Consider the following 24,014-nt stretch of genomic DNA (forward strand, 5'->3'; position numbering starts at 1 on the left):
CACCCCTCACACACTCCTGTATCTGGAGAGGTCGCTTTATCCCATTTCACACTACTCGATCTGGAGAGGTCGCTTTCACCCCTCACACACTCCTGTATCTGGAGAGTTCACGTTAACCACTCTCACACTCCTGTATCTGTAGAGGTTGTGTTAACTCCTCACACACTCCTGTATCAGGAGAGGTCACTTTAACCCCTCACACACTCCTGAAGCTGGAGAGTCCGCTTTATCCCATTTCAGACTACTCCATCTGGAGTGGCCGCTTCATCCCCTCACACACTCCTGTACCTGGAAATGTCACTTTAACCTCTCACACACTCATGTATCTGGAGAGGTCGTATTAACCCCTCACACACTCCTGTATCTGGAGAGGTCGCTTTAACCCCTCACACACTCCTGTATCTGGAAATGTCATTTTAACCTCTCACACACTCCTGTATCTGGAAATGTCACTTTAACCTCTCTCACACTCGTGTATCTGGAGAGGTCGTATTAACCGCTCACACACTCCTGTATCTGGACAAACCACTTTACCCTCTCACTCATTCCTATATCTGGAGAGACCGCATTAACCCCTCACACACTCCTGTATCTGGAGGGGTCACGTTAACCCCTCACACACTCCTATATCTGGAGAGACCGCATTAACCCCTCAAACATTCCTGTATCTGGAGGGGTCACGTTAACCCCTCACACACTCCTGTATCTGGAGAAGCCGCATTAACCCCTCAAACATTCCTGTATCTGGAGGGGTCACGTTAACCCCTCACACACTCCTGTATCTGGAGAGGTCACTTTAACCCCTCACACACTCCTGTATCTGGAGGGGTCGATTTAACCCCTTAAACACTCCTGTATCTGGAGAAGTCGCTCAGACTGCTCCCACACATTCTTGTACCTGGAGAGGTCGCTTTAACCCCTCACATTCTCCTGTATCAGGAGAGGTCGCTTTAAGCCCTCACACACTCCGTTATCTGCAGAGGTCGCTTTAAACACTATCACACTTCTGTATCTGGACAGGTCCATTTGCGCGTCAGACACTCCTGTATAAGGAGAGGTCGCTTTAACCCCTCGCACACACCTGTATCTGGAGAGGTCGCGTTAACCCATCACACAATCCTGGACCTGGAGAGGTCGCTTTAAACCATCACACACTCCTGAATCTGGAAAGTCCGCTATATCCCATTTCACACTACTCGATCTGGAGAGGCCGCTTCATCCCCTCATACACTCCTGTACCTGGAAATGTCACTTTAACCTCTCACACACTCCTGTACCTGGAAATGTCACTTTAACCTCTCGCACACTCCTGTATCTGGAAATGTCACTTTAACCTCTCGCACACTCCTGTACCTGGAAATGTCACTTTAACCTCTCACACACTCCTGTATCTGGAGAGGTCGCTTTAACCCCTCACACACTCCTGTACCTGGATAGTCCGTTTTAACTCGTCACACACTCCTCTATCTGGAGAGGCTGCTTTAACCTCTCACGAACCTCTGTATCTGGAGAGGTCACTTAAACACCTCACACACTCCTGTATCAGGAGAGGTCGCTCACGCCGCTCACACACACTCCTATACCTGGAGAGGTCGCTTTAATCCCTCACACAGACCTGTATCTGTAGAGGCCGCTTTAACCCCACACAAAATCCTGTATCTAGATAGGTCGCATTAACCCCTCACACACTCGTGTATCTGTAGAGGCCACTTTAACCCCACACAAAATCCTGTATCTAGATAGGTCACATTAACTCCTCACACACTCATGTATCTGGAGAGGTCGCTTTAACCACTCACAAACGTCTGTGTCTGGAGAGGTCGCTTAAACACCTCACACACTCCTGTATCTGGAGAGGTCGCTTTAACCACTCACACACTACTGTATCTGTAGGTGCCGATTTAACCCCTCACACACTCTTTATCTGGAGATGTCGCTTTAAGCCCTGACAAACTATTGTTTCAAGAGATTTCTCATCAACCCCTCTCTCACAACTGTATCATGAGAGTTCGCTTTAACCCCTCACATTCTCCTGCATCTGGAAAGCACACTGTAAGCCTTCACACACTCCTGTATCTGTAGATGCTGATTTAACCCCTCACACACTCCTTATCTGGAGATGTCACTTTATCCCCTCAGACACTCGTGTATCTGAAGAGGCCGCATTAACGCCTCAAGCATTCCTGTATCTGGAGAGGTCGCTTTAATGGCTCACACACTCCTGAATCTGGAGAGGCCGCTTCATCCCCTCACACACTCCTGTATCTGGAGAGGCCGCTTTAACCCCTCACACACTCCTGTATCTGGATAGTCCCTTTTAACTCGTCACACACTCCTCTACCTGGAGAGGCCGCTTTAACCCCTCACAAACTTCTGTATCTGGAGAGGTCACTTAAAAACCTCACACACTCCTGTATCTGGAGAGGTCGCTTTAACCACTCACACACTCCTGTATCAGGAGAAGTCGCTCACACCACTCACACATACTCCTATACCTGGAGAGGTCGCTTTAACCCCTCACACAGTCCTGTATCTGTCGAGTCCGCTTTAACCCCTGACAAAATCCTGTATCTAGATAGGTCGCCTTAACCCCTCACACACTCATGTATCTGGAGAGGTTGTTTTAAGCCCTGACAAACTATTATTTCAAGAGATCTCTCTTCAAGCCCTCTCTCACTACTGTATCATGAGAGTTCGCTTTAACCCCTTTAACCCCTGTATCTGAAGATGTCGGTTTAAATCCTCACACGCTCCTGTATCTGAAAAGATCAATTTAAGCCCTCACACACTCCTGTATCAGGAGTGTTCGCTTTAACCCCTCTCTCACTACTGTGTCTGGAGAGGCCGCATTAACCCCTCTCACATCTCCTGTATCTGGAGAGGTCGCTTTAATCCCTCACACACTCCTGTATCTGGATAGTTCACTTTAACCCCTCACGCACTCCTGCATCTGGAGAGGTCGCTTTAATCCCTCACACACTCCTGTATCAGGAGAGGTCGCTTTAACCCCTCACACACTCCTGTATCTGGAGAGGTCGCTTTAACCCCTTACACAATCCTTTATCTGGAGAGGTCTCTTTAACGGCTCACACACTCCTGTATTAGGAGATACTGTTCTGTTGAAGGGTCATTAGGACTCGAACCGTCAACTCTTTTCTTCTCCGCCGATGCTGCCAGACCTGCTGAGTTTTTCCAGGTAATTCTGTCTTTGTTTTGGATTTCCAGCATCCGCAGTAGTTTTTTGTTTTTATCCCTGTATCAGGAGAGGTCGCTTTAACCCCTCACTCACACCTCTATCTGGAGAGGCCGCTCACACTGCTCTCAAACACCCCTTTACCTGGATAATCCGGATGAAATCCTCACACACTCCTGTACCTGGAGAGGTGGCTTTAACCCCTCACACTCTCCTGTATCTGGAGAGCTCGCTTTAACCCCTCACATAATCGTGTATACACTCCTGTATCAGGAGAGGCCGCTTTAACCCTTCTCACACTCCTGCATCTGGAGGTGTCGCTTTAGAACAAAGAACAAAGAAAAAAGAAAAGTACAGCACAGGAATAGGCACTTCGGCCCTCCAAGCCTGCGCCGATCATATTGCCTGTCAACTAAAACATTTTGCACTTCCGGGGTCCGTATCCCTCTATTCCCATCCTATTCATGTATTTTTCATGCTGCCTCTTAAACACCACTATCGTACCTGCTTCCACCACCTCCTCTGGCAGCGAATTCCAGACACTCACTACCCTCTGCGTAAAAAACTTGCCCCGCATATCTCCTCTATAGTTTTCTCCTCTCACCTTGAATCTATGTCCCCTAGTAATTGACTCTTCCACCCTGGGAAAAAGCTTCTGACTTCTACTCTGTTTATGCCACTCATAATTTTGTAAACTTCTATCAAGTCGCCCCTCAATCTCCCTCGCTCTAGTGAGAACAATCCGAGTTTCTCCAACCTCTCCTCATAGCTAATAACCTCCAAACCAGGCAGCATCCTGGTAAACCTCCTCTGCACTCTCTCCAATGCCTCCATATCCTTCTGGTAATGTGGCAACCAGAATTGCACGCAATATTCCAAGTGTGGCCTAATCAAGGTTCTATACAGCTGCAGCATGACTTCCCAGCTTTTATACTCAATACCCCTGCCAATGAAGGCAAGCATGCCACATGCCTTCCTGACTACCTTATCTATCTGCGTTGCCACTTTCAGTGACCTGTGGACCTGTACACCCAGATCCCTCTGCCCGTCAATGCATTTAAGGGTTCTGCCATTTACTGTATAATTCCGACCTGTATTAGACCTTCCAAAATACATTACCTCGCATTTGTCCGGATTAAACTCCATCTACCATTTCTCCGCCCAAGTCTCCAACTGATCTATATCCCGTTGTATCCTTTGACAATCCTCTTTGCTATCTGCAACTCCTCCAACCTTAGTGTCGTCTGTAAACTTACTAATTAGCCCTGTTATATTTTCCTCCAAATCATTTATATATACTACAAACAGCAAAGGTCCCAGCGCTAATCCCTGCGGAACTCCACTAGTCACAGCTCTCCATTCAGAAATGCACCCTTCCACTGCTACCCTCTGTCTTCTATGGCCAAGCCAATTCTGTATCCATCTTGCCAGCTCACCTCTGATCCCGTGCAACTTTACCTTCTGTACCAGTCTGCCATGAGGGACCTTGGCAAAGGCCTTACTGATATCCATGTAGATAACATCCACTGCCCTTCCATAGTCGATCATTTTTGTCACTTCCTCGAAAAATTCAATCAAATTAGTGAGACACGACCTCCCCTTCACAAAACCATGCTGCCTCTCACTAATATGCCCATTTGCTTCCAAATGGTAGTAAATCATGTCACGAAGAATCTTCTCCAATAATTTCCCTACCACTGATGTAAGGCTCACCAGCCTGTAATTTCCTGGATTATCCCTGCTACCCTTCTTAAACAATGGAACAACATTGGCCATTCTCCAGTCCTCTGTGACCTCACCCATAGCCAGTGAGGATACAAAGATTTCTGTCAAGGCCCCAGAAATCTCCTCCCTTGCCTCCCTCAGTACTCTGGGGCAGATCCCATCTGGCCCTGGGGACTTATCCACCTTAATATTCTTCAAGACGCCTAACACCTCCTCTTTTTTGATCTCAACATGATCCAGGCTATCTACACACTCTTCCCTAGACAAATCGACCGCTAAGTCCTTCTCTTTGGTGAATACTGATGAGAAGTACTCATTTAGTATCTCTCCCATTTCTTCTGGCTGCACACACAGATTCCCACCTCTGTCCCTGAGTGGGCCTATCCTTTCCCTGGCTACCCTCTTGCTTTTTGCATATGTATAAAAGGCCTTGGGATTTTCCTTAATCTTGGTTGCCAGTGACTTTTCATGACCCCTTTTAGCCCTCTTGACTCCTTGCTTAAGTTTCTTCCTACTTTCTTTATATTCTCCATGGGCTTCATCTGTTCCCAGCCTTCTAGCCCTTACGAATGCTTCCCTTTTCTTTTTGACTAATCTCACAATATCCTTCATTATCCAAGGTTCCTGAAACTTGCCAGAAACTTATCCTTCATCCTAGCAGGAACATGCCGGTCTTGAATTCTTATCAACTGACGTTTGAAAGCCCCCCACATGTCAGTTGTTGATTTGCCCTCAAACATCCACCTCCAGTCTAGATTCCTCAGTTCCTGCCTAATATTGTTATAATTAGCCTTCCCCCAATTAAGCACCTTAACCCGAGGACTCCTGTTATCCTTATCCACCAGTACCTTGAAACTTACTGCATTATGGTCACTTTTCCCGAAATGCTCCCCCTACTGAAACTTCGACCACCTGGCTGGGTTCATTCCCTAATACCAGGTCCAGTATTGCCCCTTCCCTAATTGGACTATCTACATATTGTCTCAGGAAGCTCTCCTGGGTGCACCTTATAAATTCTGCACCATCCAAACTCCTAGTACTTAATGATTCCCAGTCAATATATGGAAAATTAAAATCACCCACCACAACAGCCCTATTGCTTTTACATCTTTCCAAAATCTGCCTACATAACTGTTCCTCAATCTCCCGCCGGCAATTGGGAGGCCTATAGTAAACCCCCAACATTGTGACTGCACCCTTCCTATTCCGGAGCTCCACCCATATTGCCTCGCTGCATGAGCCCACCGAGGTGTCCTCCTGATGTACAGCTGTGATATTCCCCTTAACCAGCAGTGCAACTGCCCCACCTCTTCTACATCCCTCTCTATCCTGCCTGAAACATCTAAATCCTGGAACGTTTATCTGCCAATCCTGTCCATCTTTCAACCAAGTCTCTGTAATAGCAATAACATCATAGTCCCAGGTACTAATCCAAGCTCCAAGCTCATCTGCCTTGCCTGTTATACTTCTCACATTGAAACAAGTGCATTTCAGACCCCCAGTCCCACTGTGTTCAGTAATTTCTCCCTGCCTGCTCTTCCTCTTAGTCCTACTGGCCATATTCACTGGTTCCCAGTTATTTATTTCACCTGCTGACCTATTGCTCTGGTTCCCACCCCCCTGCCATACAAGTTTAAACCCTCCCGAGTGACACTAGCAAACATCGTAGCAAGGATATTAGTGCCCCTCCCTTTTCGATGCAACCCGTCCTTCTTGTACAGTTCCCACCTGCCCCGGAAGAGATCTCACTGATCCAGATATCGGAAACCCTCCCTCCTACACCATCTGTTCAGCCGTGTGTTCAGCTGCACTATCTTCCTATTTCTAGCCTCACTGGCACGTGGCACAGGGAGTAATCCTGAGATTACAACCCTAGAGGTCCTGTTTTTTAACTTTCTGCCTAACTCCCTGAACTCCCGCTGCAGGACCTCGTCACTCTTCCTGCCTATGTCGTTAGTACCAATGTGTACCACGACCTCTGGCTGTTCTCCCTCCCCCTTCAGAATGTCCTGTACCCGATCAGAGACACATTGGCGCCAGGGAGGCAACATACCATCCTGGTGTCTCTTTCACGACCACAGAGGTGCCTATCTGAGCCCCTGACTATAGAGTCCCCTATGACAATTGCTCTTCTGTGCTTTGACCCCCCCCACTGCTGAACAACAGAGACAGCCGTGGTGCCACTGCTCTGGCTATTGCTGTTGTTTTCCCCCAATAGGCCATCTCCCCTAACAGTATCCAAAACGGTATACCTGTTAGAGAGGGGGACAGCCACAGGGGATTTCTGCATTGACTGCCTGCCCCTTCTAGCGGTCACCCATCTATCTGTCTGTACCTTGGGTGTGACCACGTCTGCAAAACTCCTGTCAATGACGCTTTCCGCCACCTGAATGCTCCTAAGTGCATCCAACTGCTGCTCCAACCAATCCATGCGGTCTGTGAGGAGCTGCAATTGGGTACACTTCCTGCAGATGTAGTTGTCTGGGACACTTGAAGCGTCACAGATTTCCCACATCCCACAGGTGAAGCACTTCACCCCAGCAACTGCCAATTCTAGAACTAGTTAATAAATTAATTTAAATCTAATAACTGCTTATTGACACCTTATTAACTATACATTCCCTAGAGCTAGATTTCTACTATAAATGCTAAATTCTAAGAACAGTAATCCTCTGATTCTGGTCTAGATACCCTTTACTTATTAATTAAGTGGTTAATTTATTTGGTTTAATTAGTTTAACAATATTTTCATTTCAAATTCAGTGTAGATTCTCTACCAGCCAATCAGGTCACAGATTTACCGTGATGCCACTTTTTTTTTACCCCTCTCACACTCCTGTATCTGGAGAGGTCGCTTTAACCCCTCTCACACGCCTGTATATGGAGAGGTCACTTTTACCCCTCTCACACTCCTGTATCTGGAGAGCTCCCTTTACCCCTCCCTCAAATTCCTTTATCTGGGAAGGACCCTCCAACCCTCTCTCTTACACTCCTGTATCTGGAGCAGTCTCTATCCCAGTTTCTCACACTTCTGCATCTCACTGGGGTACATTCCACGCACACTGACTCTCAGTGGGGTACAATTCCACACACAAACTGACTCTCACTGGGGTACAGTTACACACACACTGACTCTTACTGTGGTCTGGGTTCCACACACACACTGACTCTCACTGGGGTACAGTTCCACACACACTGACTCTCACTGGGGCACAGTTCCACACACACTGACTCTCACTGGGGCACAGTTCCACACACACTGACTCTCAATGGGACACGGGTTCCACACACACTGACTCTCACAGGGTACAGTTCCACACACACTGACACTCGCTGGGGCACAGTTCCACACACACATTGACTCTCACTGGGGTACAATTCCACACACACTGACTCTCACAGGGTACAGGCCCCACACACACTGACTCTCAATGGGACACGGGTTCCACACACACTGACTCTCACTGGGGTACAGTTCCACACATACTGACACTCACTGGGGCACAATTCCAAACACACTGACTCTCACTGGGGTACAGTCCCACACACACTGACTCTCACTGGGTTCTCTAACTTTCTGGCCACCCTGCCATTTGGAACCTAGTGAAAAGCCTTGTTGAAATCCATGTAGACTATATTGAAAGCCCTACCCTGATCAATGATCCTTGTTGGTTTCACAAAAAATTCAATCATGTTAGTCAATCCCAACCTTCCCTTAAGAATTCTATAAGATAAAAGCAAAATACCGCGGATGCTGGAAATCTGAAACAACAACAAAAATTGCTTGAAAAACTCAGCAGGTCTGACAGCATCTATGGAGAGAGAAATAGAGATAACGTTTCGAGTCAGTATGACTCTTCTTCAGAGCTAAAGAGAAGTAGAAATGTGGTGAAACTTATACTGTTTAATACCCCCCTTAAACAGATTATATTTCACCACATTTCTACTCCTCTTTAGTTCTGATGAAGAGTCATACGGACTCAAAATGTTAACTCTGTTTCTCTCTCCACAGATGCTGACAGGCCTGCTGAGTTTTTCCAGCAATTATTGTTTTTGCTTGAGAATTCCATGCTGACTAGTCTTGATTACTCCATTTCTAAATGGCAGTTTCTCCTCTCCCTCAGAAGTTTTTCCATAATTTTCCAGTCAGTGACGTTTGGCTGACAGATCTGAAAGTGACCTATCTTGTTTCAATCTTCCATGCTTATTAAACAGCACTCTGTTTCTCGCAGTCGTCTAGTCTTCTGGCACCACATCTGTCCCCTCAACTTATTGAAACTCATCTTGACCATGAGCTTCAACTCCTGCTCCTTCACTCTATTCCCCCCAACCTGCTGACTCCTTACACCCACTTCCTGCCCCCCAATGTTGGCTGAAACTGTTAAAGATTCCTTCTCTTCAAACCTGTCATCATCAACCATCTACTGAAAAAAAATTCATCCTTGATCCCTCCATCCTTGCAAACTGATCTCCAATCTCCAAACTTCCTCTCTCCAAAGTTCTTGAACATGTTGTTACCTTCCAAACTTTTCCACAAGTCTATTTTTGAACCCATCTAATCAGGTTTTCACTGCTCCCACAAGACGGACACAACCTTTGTCAGCATCATAAATGACATTCTATGTGACTATGAGCATGGTAAACTACACCTCCTCAATCCTCTAAACCGGTTTGCAGCCTTTGACCATGCCATCATCCTGAAAAGCCTCTCCTCCATCACTCGGCTGGGTGGGACTGCATTCATTTTGTTCGATGTTAATCTATTCAGTTTTAGCCAGGGATTCACCTTCAGTAGCTTCTCTTCCTGTTCCTGCACTGTTAGCCCTGATGTCTTTATTCCTTGGTTTCTTCCTGTTTCTCATCTACATGCTGCCCCTTAGCGACAGGTTCCTCTCATGAGTCTGACCTGTACCTCACCACCAACTCCCCTGACCACTCCACCGTCTCCGAATTGTCAAACTGCTTGTCTGACATCCAGGATGACTGATGAGCAGAAATTTTCTCCAACTAAATAGCCATTGTCTTCAGACCCGATCACAAACTCCATTCCCTAGTCACTGATTCCATCTCCCCCTGGTCACTGCCTGAGGCTGACCAAGACTGTTCACCTCCTTCCTATTTGACCCGGAGATGAGCTCCCAACCACATATATATGTCATCACTAAGACTGCGACACAGTAACATTGCTCAACTCCACCCATCACCTGCTGCTGAAGTTCCTGCCATGCTGCTGTTACCACTATTCTTTACTGCTCTCTTGGCTGACCTTCCTTCTTTTATCTTACATAAACTTGAGCTCATCTGCTGCTATGTTCGAACTTTCACTAAGTCCCGTTTACCCATCAACACTGTCTTTGCTGACCCCTTGGATCCCAGTACAGCAATATATTGATTTTAAAATTCTCAACCTTGTTTACAAATCCCTCTTATGATCTTACAAGCTCCAAATCTGTAACCTCCTTCAGCAATACAACACCCTGTCCAACTCTAATCCTGTGCTTTTGCCTGTATAGCCCTCTCTTCAAAGCATCACTGGTAGCACTGTCTCCAGACACCTAAGCCGTACATTTTGGAATGGTCTCTGTACCTCCCTTTTTCCACACTCTCCTTCAAATCTTCCTTGAATCCAACTATTTTATAAAACTTTTGGTTACACTTCCAAATATCTCAGTGTCCCATTATATGCCTGATTGGTCCCTCTAATGTCTGCTCCCTGTCTGTAAATCTCTCACTAACCCAAACTCCCCATTCCGTTAATTTCTCTCCAACTCTCACTCCACTTGTGCTAACCTCTCTTGAACCCTCAATCCCCATGTGTTAATCTCTCTGCAACTCTCACTCCACTTATCCTAATCTCTTTTGAACCCTCACTCTCTGTGTGCTAATCTCTCTCTAACCCTCACTTCCCGTGTGCTAATCTCCATCTGACCGTCACTCCCCGTGTGTAAATCCCTCTCTAACCTCCTCACCCATGTGTAAATCTCTCTCTAACCCCCTCCTGTGTGTAAATCTCTTTCTAACCCCGTCCTGTGTGTAAATCTCTCTCTAACCCCCTCCTGTGTATAAATCTCTCTCTAACCCCCTCCTGTGTATAAATCTCTCTCTAACCCTTCCACCCATGTTTAAATCTCTCTCTAACCCCCTCCTGTATAAATCACTCTCTAACCCCCTCCTGTGTGTAAATCTCACTCTAAACCCCTCCTGTGTGTAAATCCTATATTCCCTATATGGACTGGGAATCACTTAGTGCTAGGGGTTTGGATGGTGCAGAATTTGTAAGGTGCATCCAGGAGGGCTTCCTGAGACAATATGTAGATAGTCCAACTAGGGAAGGGGCAATACTGGACCTGGTATTAGGGAATGAACCCGGCCAGGTGGTCGAAGTTTTAGTTGGGGAGCATTTCAGGAGAAGTGACCATAATTCAGTAAGTTTCAAGGTACTGGTGGAGAAGGATAACAGGAGTCCTTGGGTGAAGGTGCTTAATTGGGGGAAGGCTAATTATAACAATATTAGGCAGGAACTGAGGAATCTAGAATGGAGGTGGATGTTTGAGGGCAAATCAACAACTGACATGTGGGGGGCTTTCAAACGTCAGTTGATAAGAATTCAGGACCGGCATGTTCCTGCTAGGAGGAAGGATAAGTATGGCAAGTTTCAGGAACCTTGGATAACGAAGGATATTGTGAGATTAGTCAAAAAGAAAAGGGAAGCATTCATAAGGGCTAGAAGGCTGGGATCTGATGAAGCCCGTGGAGAATATAAAGAAAGTAGGAAGAAACTTAAGCAAGGAGTCAGGAGGGCTAAAAGGCATCTTGAAGAATATTAGGGTGGATAAGTCCCCAGGGCCAGATGGGATCTATTCCAAAGTACTGAGGGAGGCAAGGGAGGAGATTGCTGGGGCCTTGACAGAAATCTTTGTATCCTCACTGGCTACGGGTGAGGTCCCAGAGGACTGGAGAATGGCCAATGTTGTTCCATTGTTTAAGAAGGGTAGCAGGGATAATCCAGGAAATTACAGGCCAGTGAGCATTACGTCAGTGGTAGGGAAATTATTGGAGAAGATTCTTCGTGACAGGATTTACTACCATTTGGAAGCAAATGGGTGTATTAGTGAGAGGCTGCATGGTTTTGTGAAGGGGAGGTCATGTCTCACTAACTTGATCGATTTTTTTCGAGGAAGTGACAAAGATGATCGACAATGGAAGGGCAGTGGATGTTATATACATGGATTTCAGTAAGTCCTTTGACAAGGTCCCTCATGGCAGACTGGTACAGAAGGTAAAGTTGCACGGGATCGGAGGTGAGCTGGCAAGATGGATACAGAATTGGCTTGGTCATAGAAGACAGAGGGTAGCAGTGGAAAGGTACTTTTCTGAATGGAGAGCTGTGACTAGTGGTGTTCCGCAGGGATCAGTGCTGGGACCTTTGCTGTTTGTAGTATACATAAATGATTTGGAGGAAAATGTAACTGGGCTAATTAGTAAGTTTGCAGATGGCACTAAGGTTGGAGGAGTTGCAGATAGTGAAGAGGATTGTCAAAGGATACAACGGGATATAGATCGGTTGGAGACTTGGGTGGAGAAATGACAGATGGAGTTTAATCCGGACAGATGCGAGGTAATGCATTTTGGAAGGTCTAATACAGGTAGTAATTATACAGTAAATGGCAGAACCCTTAAATGCATTGACAAGCAAAGGGATCTGGGTGTACAGGTCCACAGGTCACTGAAAGTGGCAATGCAGGTGGATAAGGTAGTCAGGAAGGCATATGGCATGCTTGCCTTCATCAGCAGGGGTATTGAGTATAAAAGCTGGGAAGTCATGCTGCAGCTGTATAGAACCTTGGTTAGGCCACACTTGGAAAATTGCGTGTAATTCTGGTCACCACATTACAGAAGGATATGGAAGTGCTGGAGAGAGTGCAGAGGAGGTTTACCATGATGCTGCCTGGTCTGGAGGTTATTAGCTAAGAGGAGAGGTTGGAGAAATTCGGATTGTTCTCACTAGAGCAACAGAGATTGAGGGGCAACTTGATAGAAATTTACAAAATTATGAGTGGCATGGACAGAGTAGATAGTCAGAAGCTTTTTCCCAGGGTGGAAGAGTCAATTACTAGGGGACATAGATTCAAGGTGAGAGGAGAAAACTATAGAGGAGATGTGCGGGGCAAGTTTTTTACGCAGAGGGTAGTGAGTGTCTGGAATTCGCTGCCAGAGGAGGTGGTGGAAGCAGGTACGATAGTGGTGTTTAAGAGGCAGCTCTACATGAATAGGATGGGAATAGAGGGATACGGACCCTGGAAGTGCAAAATGTTTTAGTTTGACAGGCAATATGATCGGCGCAGGCTTGGGGGGCCGAAGGGCCTGTTCCTGTCCCGGCACTTTGTTCTTTGTTGTGTGTGTAAATCTCTCTCTAACCCCGCCGTGTGTAAAACTCTCTCTAACCCCACCCTCATCTGTAAATCTCTCTCTCTATCCCTCGCTCCCCATGTGTAAATCTCTCTCTAACCCCACCCCGTGTGTAAATCTCTCTCTAACCCCACTCGCCATGTGTTAAATCCATCTGATCCGCGCTCCCTCGTGCTAATCTCTCTAACCCTCCCTCCTCGTGTGTTAATCCCTCTCCAACCCTCACTCCCCCATTTGTTAATCTCCATTTGGCCTTCACCAAAAAGGTGAACTCTCGAGGTAAGGTAAGAGTGACTGTTCTTGACATCAAGGCAGCATTTAACCGAGTGTGGCATCAAGGAGCCCTAGCAAAACTGGGGTCATTGGGAATCAGGGGAAATGCTCCGCTGGTTGGAGTCATACCTAGCACAAAGGAAGATGGTTGTGGTTGTTGGAGGTCAGTCATCTCAGCTCCAGGACATCTCTGCAGGAGTTCCTCAGGGCAGTGCCCTCGACCCAACCATCTTCAGCTGCTTCATCAATGACCTTCCTTCCATCATAAGGTCAGAAGTGGGGATGTTCACTGATGATTGCACTATGTTTAGCACCATTCGCGATTCCTCAGATACTGAAGCAGGCCATTTCCAAATGCAGCAAGACCTGGACAATATCCAGGCTTGGGCTGACAAGTGGCAAGTAACATTTGCGTCACACAAGTGTCAGGCAATGACCAAATCCAACAAGAGAGAATCCAACCATTGCCCCTTGATGTTCAATGGCATTACCATCAATGAATTCCCCACTATCAACATCCTGTGGGTTACCATTGACCAGAAACTGAACTGGACTAGCCATATAAATACTATGGCTACAATAGCAGGTCAGAAGCTAGGAATCCAGCGATGAGTAACCCACCTCCTGACTCCCCAAAGCCTGTCCACCATCTGCAAGACACAAGTCAGGAGTGTGATGGAATACTGCCCACTTGCCTGGATGCGTGCAGCTCCCACAATACTCAAGAAGTTTGACAGTGTCCAGGACAAAGCAGCCCACTTGATTGGCACCAAATCCACAAACATTCACTCCCACTACCACTGACGCACAGTAGCAACAGAGTGTACCATCTATAAGATGCACTGCAGGAATTCACCAAGGTTCCTTCAACAGCGCCTTCCAAACCCATGACCACTACCATCTAGAAGGACAAGGGCAGCAGATCGATGGGAACACAACCACTTGGAAGTTTCCCTCCAAGTCACTCACCATCCTGATTTGGAAATATATCACCGTTCCTTCACTGTCGCTGGGTCAAAATCCTGGAACTCCCCTCCTAGCAGCACTGTGGGTGTACCTACACCACAGGGACTACAACAGTTAAAGAAGGCAACTCACCATTACATTCTCAAAGGCAACTAGGGATGGGCAATAAATGCTGGCCCAGCCAGCGAAGCCCACATCCTGTGAATGAATAAAAAAAACTCCCCACATGTTAATCGCTCCCTAACCCTCACTCCCCGTATGCTAGTCTCTCTCTACTTCTCCTTCCCAGTGTAATAATCTCTTTCATACCATGACTCCCCTCGTGTCAATCTCTCTCTAACCCTCCCTCCCCATGTGCTAATCTCTCTCTAATCCTGACTCCCTGTGTGCTAATCTCTCTAACCCTGACTCCCTGTGTGTTAATCTCTCTCTAACCCTCACTCTCCACGTGCTAATCTCTCTCTAACCCTCACTCTCCATGAGCTAATCTCTCTCTAGTCCTCACTACACATGTGCTAATCTCTCTCTGACCCTCACTCCCCATGTGATAATCTCCATTTCACCCTCACTTCCCTTTTGTTAATCTCCATCTGAACCTGTCTTCACCTGTGCTAATGTGTCTCAAATGCCCACTGTCCATGTGTTAATCTCTCTGTAACCCCTACTCCCTGTGTACTAATCTCTCTAACCCTGACTCCCTGTGTGTTAATCTCTCTCTAATGCTCACTCTCCATGTGCTAAACTCTCTCTAACCCTCACTTCCCGTGTGTTAATCTCTCTCTAACCCTTACTCCCTGTGTGTTAATATCTGTCTAACCCTCAATCCTTGTCTGTTAATATTTCCCTGACACTCATTCCCCGTGTGTTAATCTACATTCGACCCTCATTCCCTGCATGTGACCCTCATTCCCTGCATGTTAATCTCTCTCTGAACCTCACTCCCCATATGTTAAACTCACTCTCGTCCTCATTCCCCATGTGCTAATATCTCTCTAACCCTCACTCCCTGTGTGTTAATCTCTGTATAACCCTCACTCCCCGAGTGTTAGCCTCCATCTGACCCTCACTCCCCGCATGCTGATCCCTCTTTAACCCTCACTCCTTATGTGCTAATCTCTCTCTAGCCCTCACTCCACGTGTGTTAATCTCTCTCTAACACTCACTCCCCATGTGATGATCTCCATTTGGGACACTTATGGGACACTTGCCTTTATCAATCAAGGTATAGATTACAAAAGTAGGGAGGTCATGTTGAAGTTGTATAGAACCTTGGTGAGGCCACAGCTGGAGTACTGTGTTCAGTTCTGGTCACCACATTATAGGAAGGATATGATTGCACTGGAGGGGGTGCAGAGGAGATTCACCAGGGTGTTGTCTGGGATGAAACATTTAAGTTATGGAGAGGTTGGATGGAGTTAGGTTGTTTTTGTTGGAGCAGAGAAGACTGAGGCGCGACCTGATCGGGGTGTACAAGATTATGAGGGGCATGGACAGGGTGGATAGGGAGAAGCTGTTCCCCTTAGTTGAAGGGTCAGTCACGAGGGGACACAAGTTCAAGGTGAGGGGCAGGAGGTTTAGGGGGGATGTGAGAAAAAACTTTTTTAACCAGAGGGTGGTGACGGTCTGGAATGCACTGCCTGGGAGGATGGTGGAGGCGGGTTGCCTCACATTCTTTAAAAAGTACCTGGATGAACACTTGGCACGTCATAACATTCAAGGCTATGGGCCATGTGCTGGTAAATGGGATTAGGTAGGTAGGTCAGGTGTTTCTCACATGTTGGTGCAGACTCGATGGGCTGAAGGGCCTCTTCTGCACCATGTGATTCTGTGATTCTGTGATTTCACCCCTCCCTCCCCATGTGATAATTTCTCTCTAACACTCACTCCCTGTGTGTTAATCTCCAGATGACCCTCACTCCCTACATGTTAATCTCTCTCTAACCCTTACTCCCCATGTGGTAATCTCTCTCTAACCCTCATTCTCATGTTAATTTCTCTCTAACCCTCCTCACCTTGTTTTAATCTCTCTCTAACCCTCACTCCCTTTTGTTAATCTCTCTCTAACCTTCACTCCCTCCTGTGCTAATCTCTCATCTAAACCTCAACCCTCTTTCAACCTCTCTCACCCTCACAGTGGTGCTGTTAATCTCACTAATACGTACTCCCCTTGTGTCACTCTCAGGTTAGTTCGCCTGGTGGTTGTCCTGAGGGACTGGGCACACAAAAGTCTCCGGGAGCAGGAACAGAGACCAGACTCATTCCTGGAGAGGTTCCGGGGTCCAGAGCTGCGGACAGTGGTCAGCAGATTGAGCAACAACACTGCTCTGGAAGAGGGGCAAACAAGAAATAAAAGGCAGGTCATGTATAAAGCTATTAGTATATCGTAACTTAGATCTCTTGGTTAGTCAGATGACTCTGGCCCTATTAATGGGTTGATCATTGAGTGCATACAGCAACACTGTATGCTCAAGGGCACTAAATGTGGGAATGACCAATGGGTATGGTCTGAAGGGAGTCAGGCAGCTGGGCGTTCACAAATAGTGTATATTTCTGTCTGTGAATGAGAATACATTGAATATCTGTTTATCTGCTGGTGAATGAGACTGTGTGTGTTTATCTGACTGCGAATAAGAATTCATGGACTGTGTGTTTATATGACTGTGAATTATAATACATGGACTGTGTGCGTTTATCTGCCTGTGAATGAGATACATAGGTTCTGTCTGTTTATCTCTCTGTGAATGAGAATATATGGACTGTGTGTCTTTATCTGTCTGTGAATGAGTTACATGGGCTGTGTGTTTTTCTGTTTGTGAATGAGAAAACATGGACTGCGATTATTTATGTCTGTGAATGAGAGTATATGGATGATGTGTTTATCTGTATGTGAATGAGAATACATGAATTGTGTTTCTTTATCTGACTGTGAATGAGAATACATGGACTATGTTTGTTTATCTGACTGTGAATGAGAATACGTGGACTTTGTCTGTTGATCTGAATTAGAATAGATGGATTGTGCGTCTTTCACTCTCTGTGAATGAGAGTACATGGACAATATCTTTATCTGCCAGTAAATGAGAACACATGGACTGTGTGTGTTTATCTGTGATTGAGAATTCATGGAATATGTGTGTTTCTTCTGACTCTAAATGAGAATACATGCAGCGTGTGAGTTTTTCTGTTTGTGAATGAGAATTCACGGACTGTGTGTGTTTATCTGACTGTGAATGAGAATACATGGACTTTGTGAATGTGAATGCACAGACTGTGTGTGTTTATCTGACTGTGAATGAGAATACATGGACAATGCATGTTTATATGTTGGTGAATGAGAAAACATGGACTGTGTGTTTATCTGTCTGCAACTGAAAATACATGGACTGTGTGTATTTACCTGTTTGTGAATGCAAATTCATGAACTGTGTCTGTTGATCTGTCTATGAATTAGAATAGATAGATTGTGTCTGTTTAGCTGTCAGTGAATGAGAATACATGCACTGTGTTTATTTGTCAGTGATTGAGAGTACATGGACGATGTGTTTATCTGCATGTGAATGAGAATAAACGATTGTGCATGTTTACCTGTCTGTGAATAAGAATACATGGAATGTGTTTGCTTATCTGTCTGTGAATGAGAATGCATGGACTGCGTGCGTTTATCTGACTGTGATTGAGGTACATAGGCTCTGTCTGTTTATCTCTCTGTGAATGAGAATATATGGACTGTGTGTCTTTATCTGTCTGTGAATGAGTTATATGGGCTGTGTGTTTTTCTGTTTGTGAATGAGAAAACTTGGACTGTGATTATTTATGTCTGTGAATGAGAGTATATGGACGATGTGTTTATCTGCATGTGAATGAGAACACATGGACTGTGTGTGTTTATCAGTTTGTGAATGAGAATTCATGGACTGTGTGTGTTTCTCTGATGTTGAATGAGAATTCATGGACTGTGTGTGTTCGTCTGTGTGAATGAGAATACATGAACTGTGAATGAGAGTGCATGGACTGTGCCTGTTGATCTGCCTGTGAATTAGAATACATGGACTGAACATGTTTATCTGTCTGGGAAGGAGAATACAGGGACTATGTGTTTATCTGTGTGTGAGTGAGAAAAGATGGACTTTGTTTACTTATCTCTCTGTGAATAAGAATACATGGACTATGTGTTTAAATGTCTGAGAATGAAAATGCATGGCCTGTGTGAGTTTATCTGTTTATGAAAGAGAATACATGGACTGTGTGTGATTATCTGTCTGTGAATGAGAATATATGGACGCTATCTCTCTGTCAATGAGAATACATGGACTGTGTGTGTTTCTCTGTCTTTAATTGAGAATACATGGACTGTGTGTGTTTATCTGTTTGTGAATGAGAATTCATGGACAGTGTGTTTCTCTGACATTGAATGAGAACACATGGACTGTGTATGTTCATCTGTGTGAATGAGAATACACTGACTGTGTGTGTTCACCTGTCTGTGAATGAGAATACATGAACTGTGCGTTTTTTTCTGACTTAATGAACAGACATGGACTATGTCTTTTGATCTGCCTGTGAATTCGAATACATGGACTGTGCGTGTTTATCCGTCTGTGAATGAGAATACATGGACTATGTGTTTATCTGTGTGTGAGTGAGAAAAGATGGACTATGTTTACTTATCTCTCTGTGAATGAGAATACATAGACTATGTGTGTGTTCAGAAGTGTGATTGAGAATACATGGGCACTGTCTGTTTATGTAAAAACAAAAAAATTGCGGATGCTGGAAATCCAAAACAGAAAATAAAAAATACCTGGAAAAACTCAGCAGGTCTGGCAGCATCGGCGGAGAAGAGTACAGTTGATGTTTCGAGTCCTCATAACCCTTCAACAGAACTAAGTAAAAATAGGACAGTGGTTATATAAGAGAGCTTATATTTCACCCCTCTCCTATTTTTACTTAGTTCTGTTGAAGGGTCATGAGGACTCGAAACGTCAACTGTAATCTTCTCTGCCGATGCTGCCAGACCTGCTGAGTTTTTCCAGGTATTTTTTATTTTTTGTCCTGTCTGTTTATGTGTCTGTTTATGAGATTACATGGACCTGTGCCATGAAGTTATTAATGCATACAATATTTTGGAAAATATTTTTCTTTTAAAATACAGCTTTAGTCTTTGGGTGTGTCTTAATTGGACTAAAGCCAGCTAGTCTGGGTGCTTTGATGCGTACTAGTTTTGATATGTAAGAGAGATAGAGTGCATTTGCATTTTTTGAATAGAGCATTCAAGAAGTGGGGTGAAATTGGACACCTATCTAGCAGCTACCAAGCAATATGTTTATATTATTAATTAAGTTGGTACAATGAAAGGGATTTTATTGTTAGAGAGGTTTAGTTCAGAGGTTGTTGATACAATGAGAATTAACATTCAATGGGCAGTGGTAGGTATAACAAGACAATGGTTTTGTGTGTGCAGAGCAAAGGTAATGTGAGATCAAAAGGCAGCTGTAAGCCTCCAACTGGCTTCACAGGAACCACAGTGAAAAGAACCTCATTTTGAATTCATAAGGTGAAAATGCTTTGCCTGGTACCTGGTTAAGTCTATGGGTTGCTGTCGCCTTAATGGAGATTAGTTTTGGAATTTATTAAAAGTTATGATAGTAATTTGTAGCCATGTGTATATATATTTTAACCTGTGTAAATTAATAAAATGTTTCATTTAGTTTAATGTAAAACCTCGAGAACTGGTGGTCGAATTCCTGAAATTAGAGTCGCATCTCAAACATAACACTTAAAATTATGGGTTATGACAATTGTTTAAAGTTTCCCTCTGGGATTTTTAAATAACTTTGCTTTATCAACTGCATCGGTCATAACAACTGTGTGTGTTTATCTGTCTAAGAATGAGTTACATGGACTGTGTCGTTATCTGACTGTGAATGAGAATACATGGACTGTGTTTATTTATGTCTGTGAATGAGAACACATGGACTGTGTTTATTTATGTCTGTGAATGAGAACACATGGACTGTGTTTATGTCTGTGAATGAGAACACACGGACTGTGTGTGTTTACATGTCTGTGAATGAGAATACATAGACACTGTCTTTATTTGTCCATGAATGAGGACACATGGACTCTGTTTGTTTATATGAATGTGAATGATAATACATTGACTGTGTGCGTTCTATGAATGAGAATTCTTGAACCGTGTTTTTATCTGACTGAACGAGGATACATGGACTGTGTCTGTTGATCTACCTGTGAATTGTCTGTGAATGAGAATATTTGGACTGTGTGTTTATCTGTCTGTGAATGAGAACACATGGACCATGTGTATATCTGTATGTGAATGAGAATTCATGGACTGTGTTTGTTTCTCTGACTCCTAATGAGAATACATGGACTGTATGTGTTCATCACTGTCAGTGAGTATACATGGACTGTGTTTGTTTACCTGTCTGTGAATGAGGATACATGGACTGTGTCTGTCTATCTGTCTATGCATGAGAATACATGGACTGTGTCTATTCATCTGTCTATGAATGAGAATACATAGACTGTGTTTTTATCTGTCTATGAATCAGAATACATGAACTGTGTTCTTATGTGACTGAATGAGAATACATGGGCTGTGTCTGTTGATCTGCCTGTGAATTAGAATACATGGACTGTACGTGTTTAACTCTCTGTGAATGAGAATACATGAACTGTGTGTTTATCTGTGTGCGAATGAGAAAACATGAATTGTGTTTATTTATCTATCTGTGAATTAGAAAACATGGTCTGTGTTTATTTATCTGTCTGCGAATGAGAATACATGGACAATGTTTAAATGCCTGTGAATGAGAACACACGGCCTCTGTGTGTTTATCTGTCTGTGAATGAGAATACAGTAACGGGTTTGTGTATATTTGTATGCGAATGAGAATACATCAATTGCGTTTGTTTATCTGACTGTGAATGAGAATACATGGGCTGTATGTGTTAATCTGTGTGAATGAGGGTACATGGAATGTGTGTGTTTACCTGTCTGTGAATGAGAATACATGGGCAATGTCTTTATTTGCCTGTGAATGAGAACACATGAACTGTGTTTGTTTATATGAACGTGAATAATAATACATTGACTATGTGTGTTTATCATTCTGTTAATGAGAATACATGGGCTGTGTATGTTAATCTGTGTGAATGAGGATACATGTAATGTGTGTGTTTACCTGCCTGTGAATGAGAATACATGGACTGTGTGTGTTTTTCATTCTGTGAAAGAATATATGGTCTGTGTGTGTTTATATGAATGTGAATGAGAATACATGGAGTGTGTGTGATTATCCGTCTGTGAATCAGAATACATGGACTGTATGTTTCTCTGTAAATGAATGAGAAACATGGATGGTGTGTGTTTGTCTGTGAATGAGAATACATGGACTGTGTTTGTTTATCAGCCTGTGAATGAGAATACATGGACTGTGTGTGTTTAGCTGTCTGTTAATGAGAATGCATGGACTGTGTCTGTTTCTCTGTCTTTGAATAAGAATACATGGACAACGTGTGCTTACCTGTCTGTGAATGAGAATACAAGGACTGTGTGTGTTTATCATCCTGTGAATGAGGATAGATGGGCTGTGTGTTTCTATCTGTCGCTGAAAGAGAATACATGGACTGTGTGTGTTTACCTGTCTGTGAATGAGAATATATGTGATCAGTGTGTTCATCCGACTTGGAATGAATATACATGGACTGTGTGTGTTTATCTGTCTGTCAAAGAGAATACATGAACTTTCACGTAGTTTCTCTGTTTCTGAATGGGAATACATGGACTGTGTGTGTGTCTGTTTCTGAATGAGAATACATGGACTGTGTGTGTTCACCTTTCTGTGTATGAGAATACATGGACTGTGTGTGTATCTGTTTCTGAATGAGAATACATGGACTGTGTATGTTTATTTGTCTTTGAATGAGGATATATGGACTATGTTTGTTGATCTGTCTGTGAATGAGAATACATACACTGTGTGCTTCTCTGTCTGAATGAGAATACATGGATGGTGTGTTTATCCATCTAAATGAGCATTGATATACTAACTGTGTCTCTTTCTCTGTCTTTGAATGAGAATACATGTACTGTGTGTGTTGATCTGTCTTTGAATGAGAATCCATTGCCTGTGTTTTTACATGTCTGAATGAGAATCCAGGGACCGTTGTGTTTATCTGTCTGTGAAAGAAAATACATAGACTGTGTGTGTTTATCTTTTTATGAATGAGAATACATGGACTGTGTTTGTTTATTGGTCTGATTGAGAATTAATGGGCTGTGTGTGTTTATCTGTCTGAATGAGAATTCGTGGATTGTGTGTATATACCTGTCTTTGCATGATAATGCATGGACTGGGTTTGTTTATTTGCCTGTGAACAAAAGTACATGGACTGGGTGTGTTTATCTGACTATGAATGTGAATACATGCCCTGTGTGTGTTTGTCAGTCTATGAATGAGAGAATACATGTCTCTTTATTTCTCTGTGAATAAAAATACGTGAACTAGGTGTGTTTATCTGACCGTGAATGAGAATATATGCTCTGTGTGTGTTTGTAGGTTTATGAATGAAAATACATGGACTGTGTTTGCTTATCTGTCTGTGAATGAGAATACATGGATTGTGCATGTTTATCTGTCTGTGAATGAGAATACAAGGAGTGTGCTTGTTTAGCTGTCAGAATGCGAATACTCGGATTGTGTTTGTTTATTGGTCTGAACGAGAATTCATGTACTGTCTGTGTTTATCTTTCTGTGAAATGAGGAAACATGGGCTGTGTGTGTTTATGTGCCTGTGAATGAGAATACATGTACTGTGTGTTCATCTGTCTGTGAGTCAGAATACTTGTACTGTGAGTGTTTATGTGCCTGTGGAAGAGAAGACATGGTCTATGTGTGTTCATTTGAGTGTGAATGAGAATACATGTACTGTGTGTGTTTACCTGTCTGCGAATGAGAATACATGGACTGTGTCTGTTTATCTGTCTTTGAATGAGAATTCATGGTCTGTGTGTGCTTATCTGTCTCTGATTGAGAATACATGGACTTTGTACGTTTATCAGTCTGTGACTGAATATATATGGGCTGTGTCTGTGTATCTGTCTTTGAATGAGAATACATGAACTATGTGTGTTTATCAGTCTGTGAATGAGAATACATATGATCTGTGTTTTTATCTGTCTAAATTAGAATACATGGATTGTGTCTGTTTATCTGTCTGTGAATGGAATACATGGCCCGTGTGTTTATTTGTCTTTAGTACACGGACTGTGTGTGTTTATCTGTCTGTGAATGCGAATACATGGACCTTGTTTGTTGATTTGTCTGTGAATGAGAATACATGGGCTGTGTCTCTTTATTTGTCTGTGAATAAAAATACGTGGACTAAGTGTGTTTATCTGACTCTGAATGAGAATATATGCCCT

General features: G+C 44.0%; 1 protein-coding gene across 1 annotated transcript in view; it reads left to right on the plus strand.

The window, feature by feature from the left end:
• LOC144683186 (cyclic nucleotide-gated channel alpha-2-like) overlaps nucleotides 1-24,014 on the plus strand; it is a 104,770-nt gene that overhangs the window by 47,180 nt on the left and 33,576 nt on the right. The window contains exon 3 of the mRNA XM_078546148.1: nucleotides 16,749-16,923. Within this exon, the coding sequence (XP_078402274.1) occupies nucleotides 16,749-16,923 (175 nt within the window). The remainder of the gene's footprint in view (nucleotides 1-16,748; nucleotides 16,924-24,014) is intronic.

Source organism: Cetorhinus maximus, chromosome 8 (assembly GCF_964194155.1).
Source record: "Cetorhinus maximus chromosome 8, sCetMax3.hap1.1, whole genome shotgun sequence".
NCBI classification, from domain to species: Eukaryota; Metazoa; Chordata; class Chondrichthyes; order Lamniformes; family Cetorhinidae; genus Cetorhinus; species Cetorhinus maximus.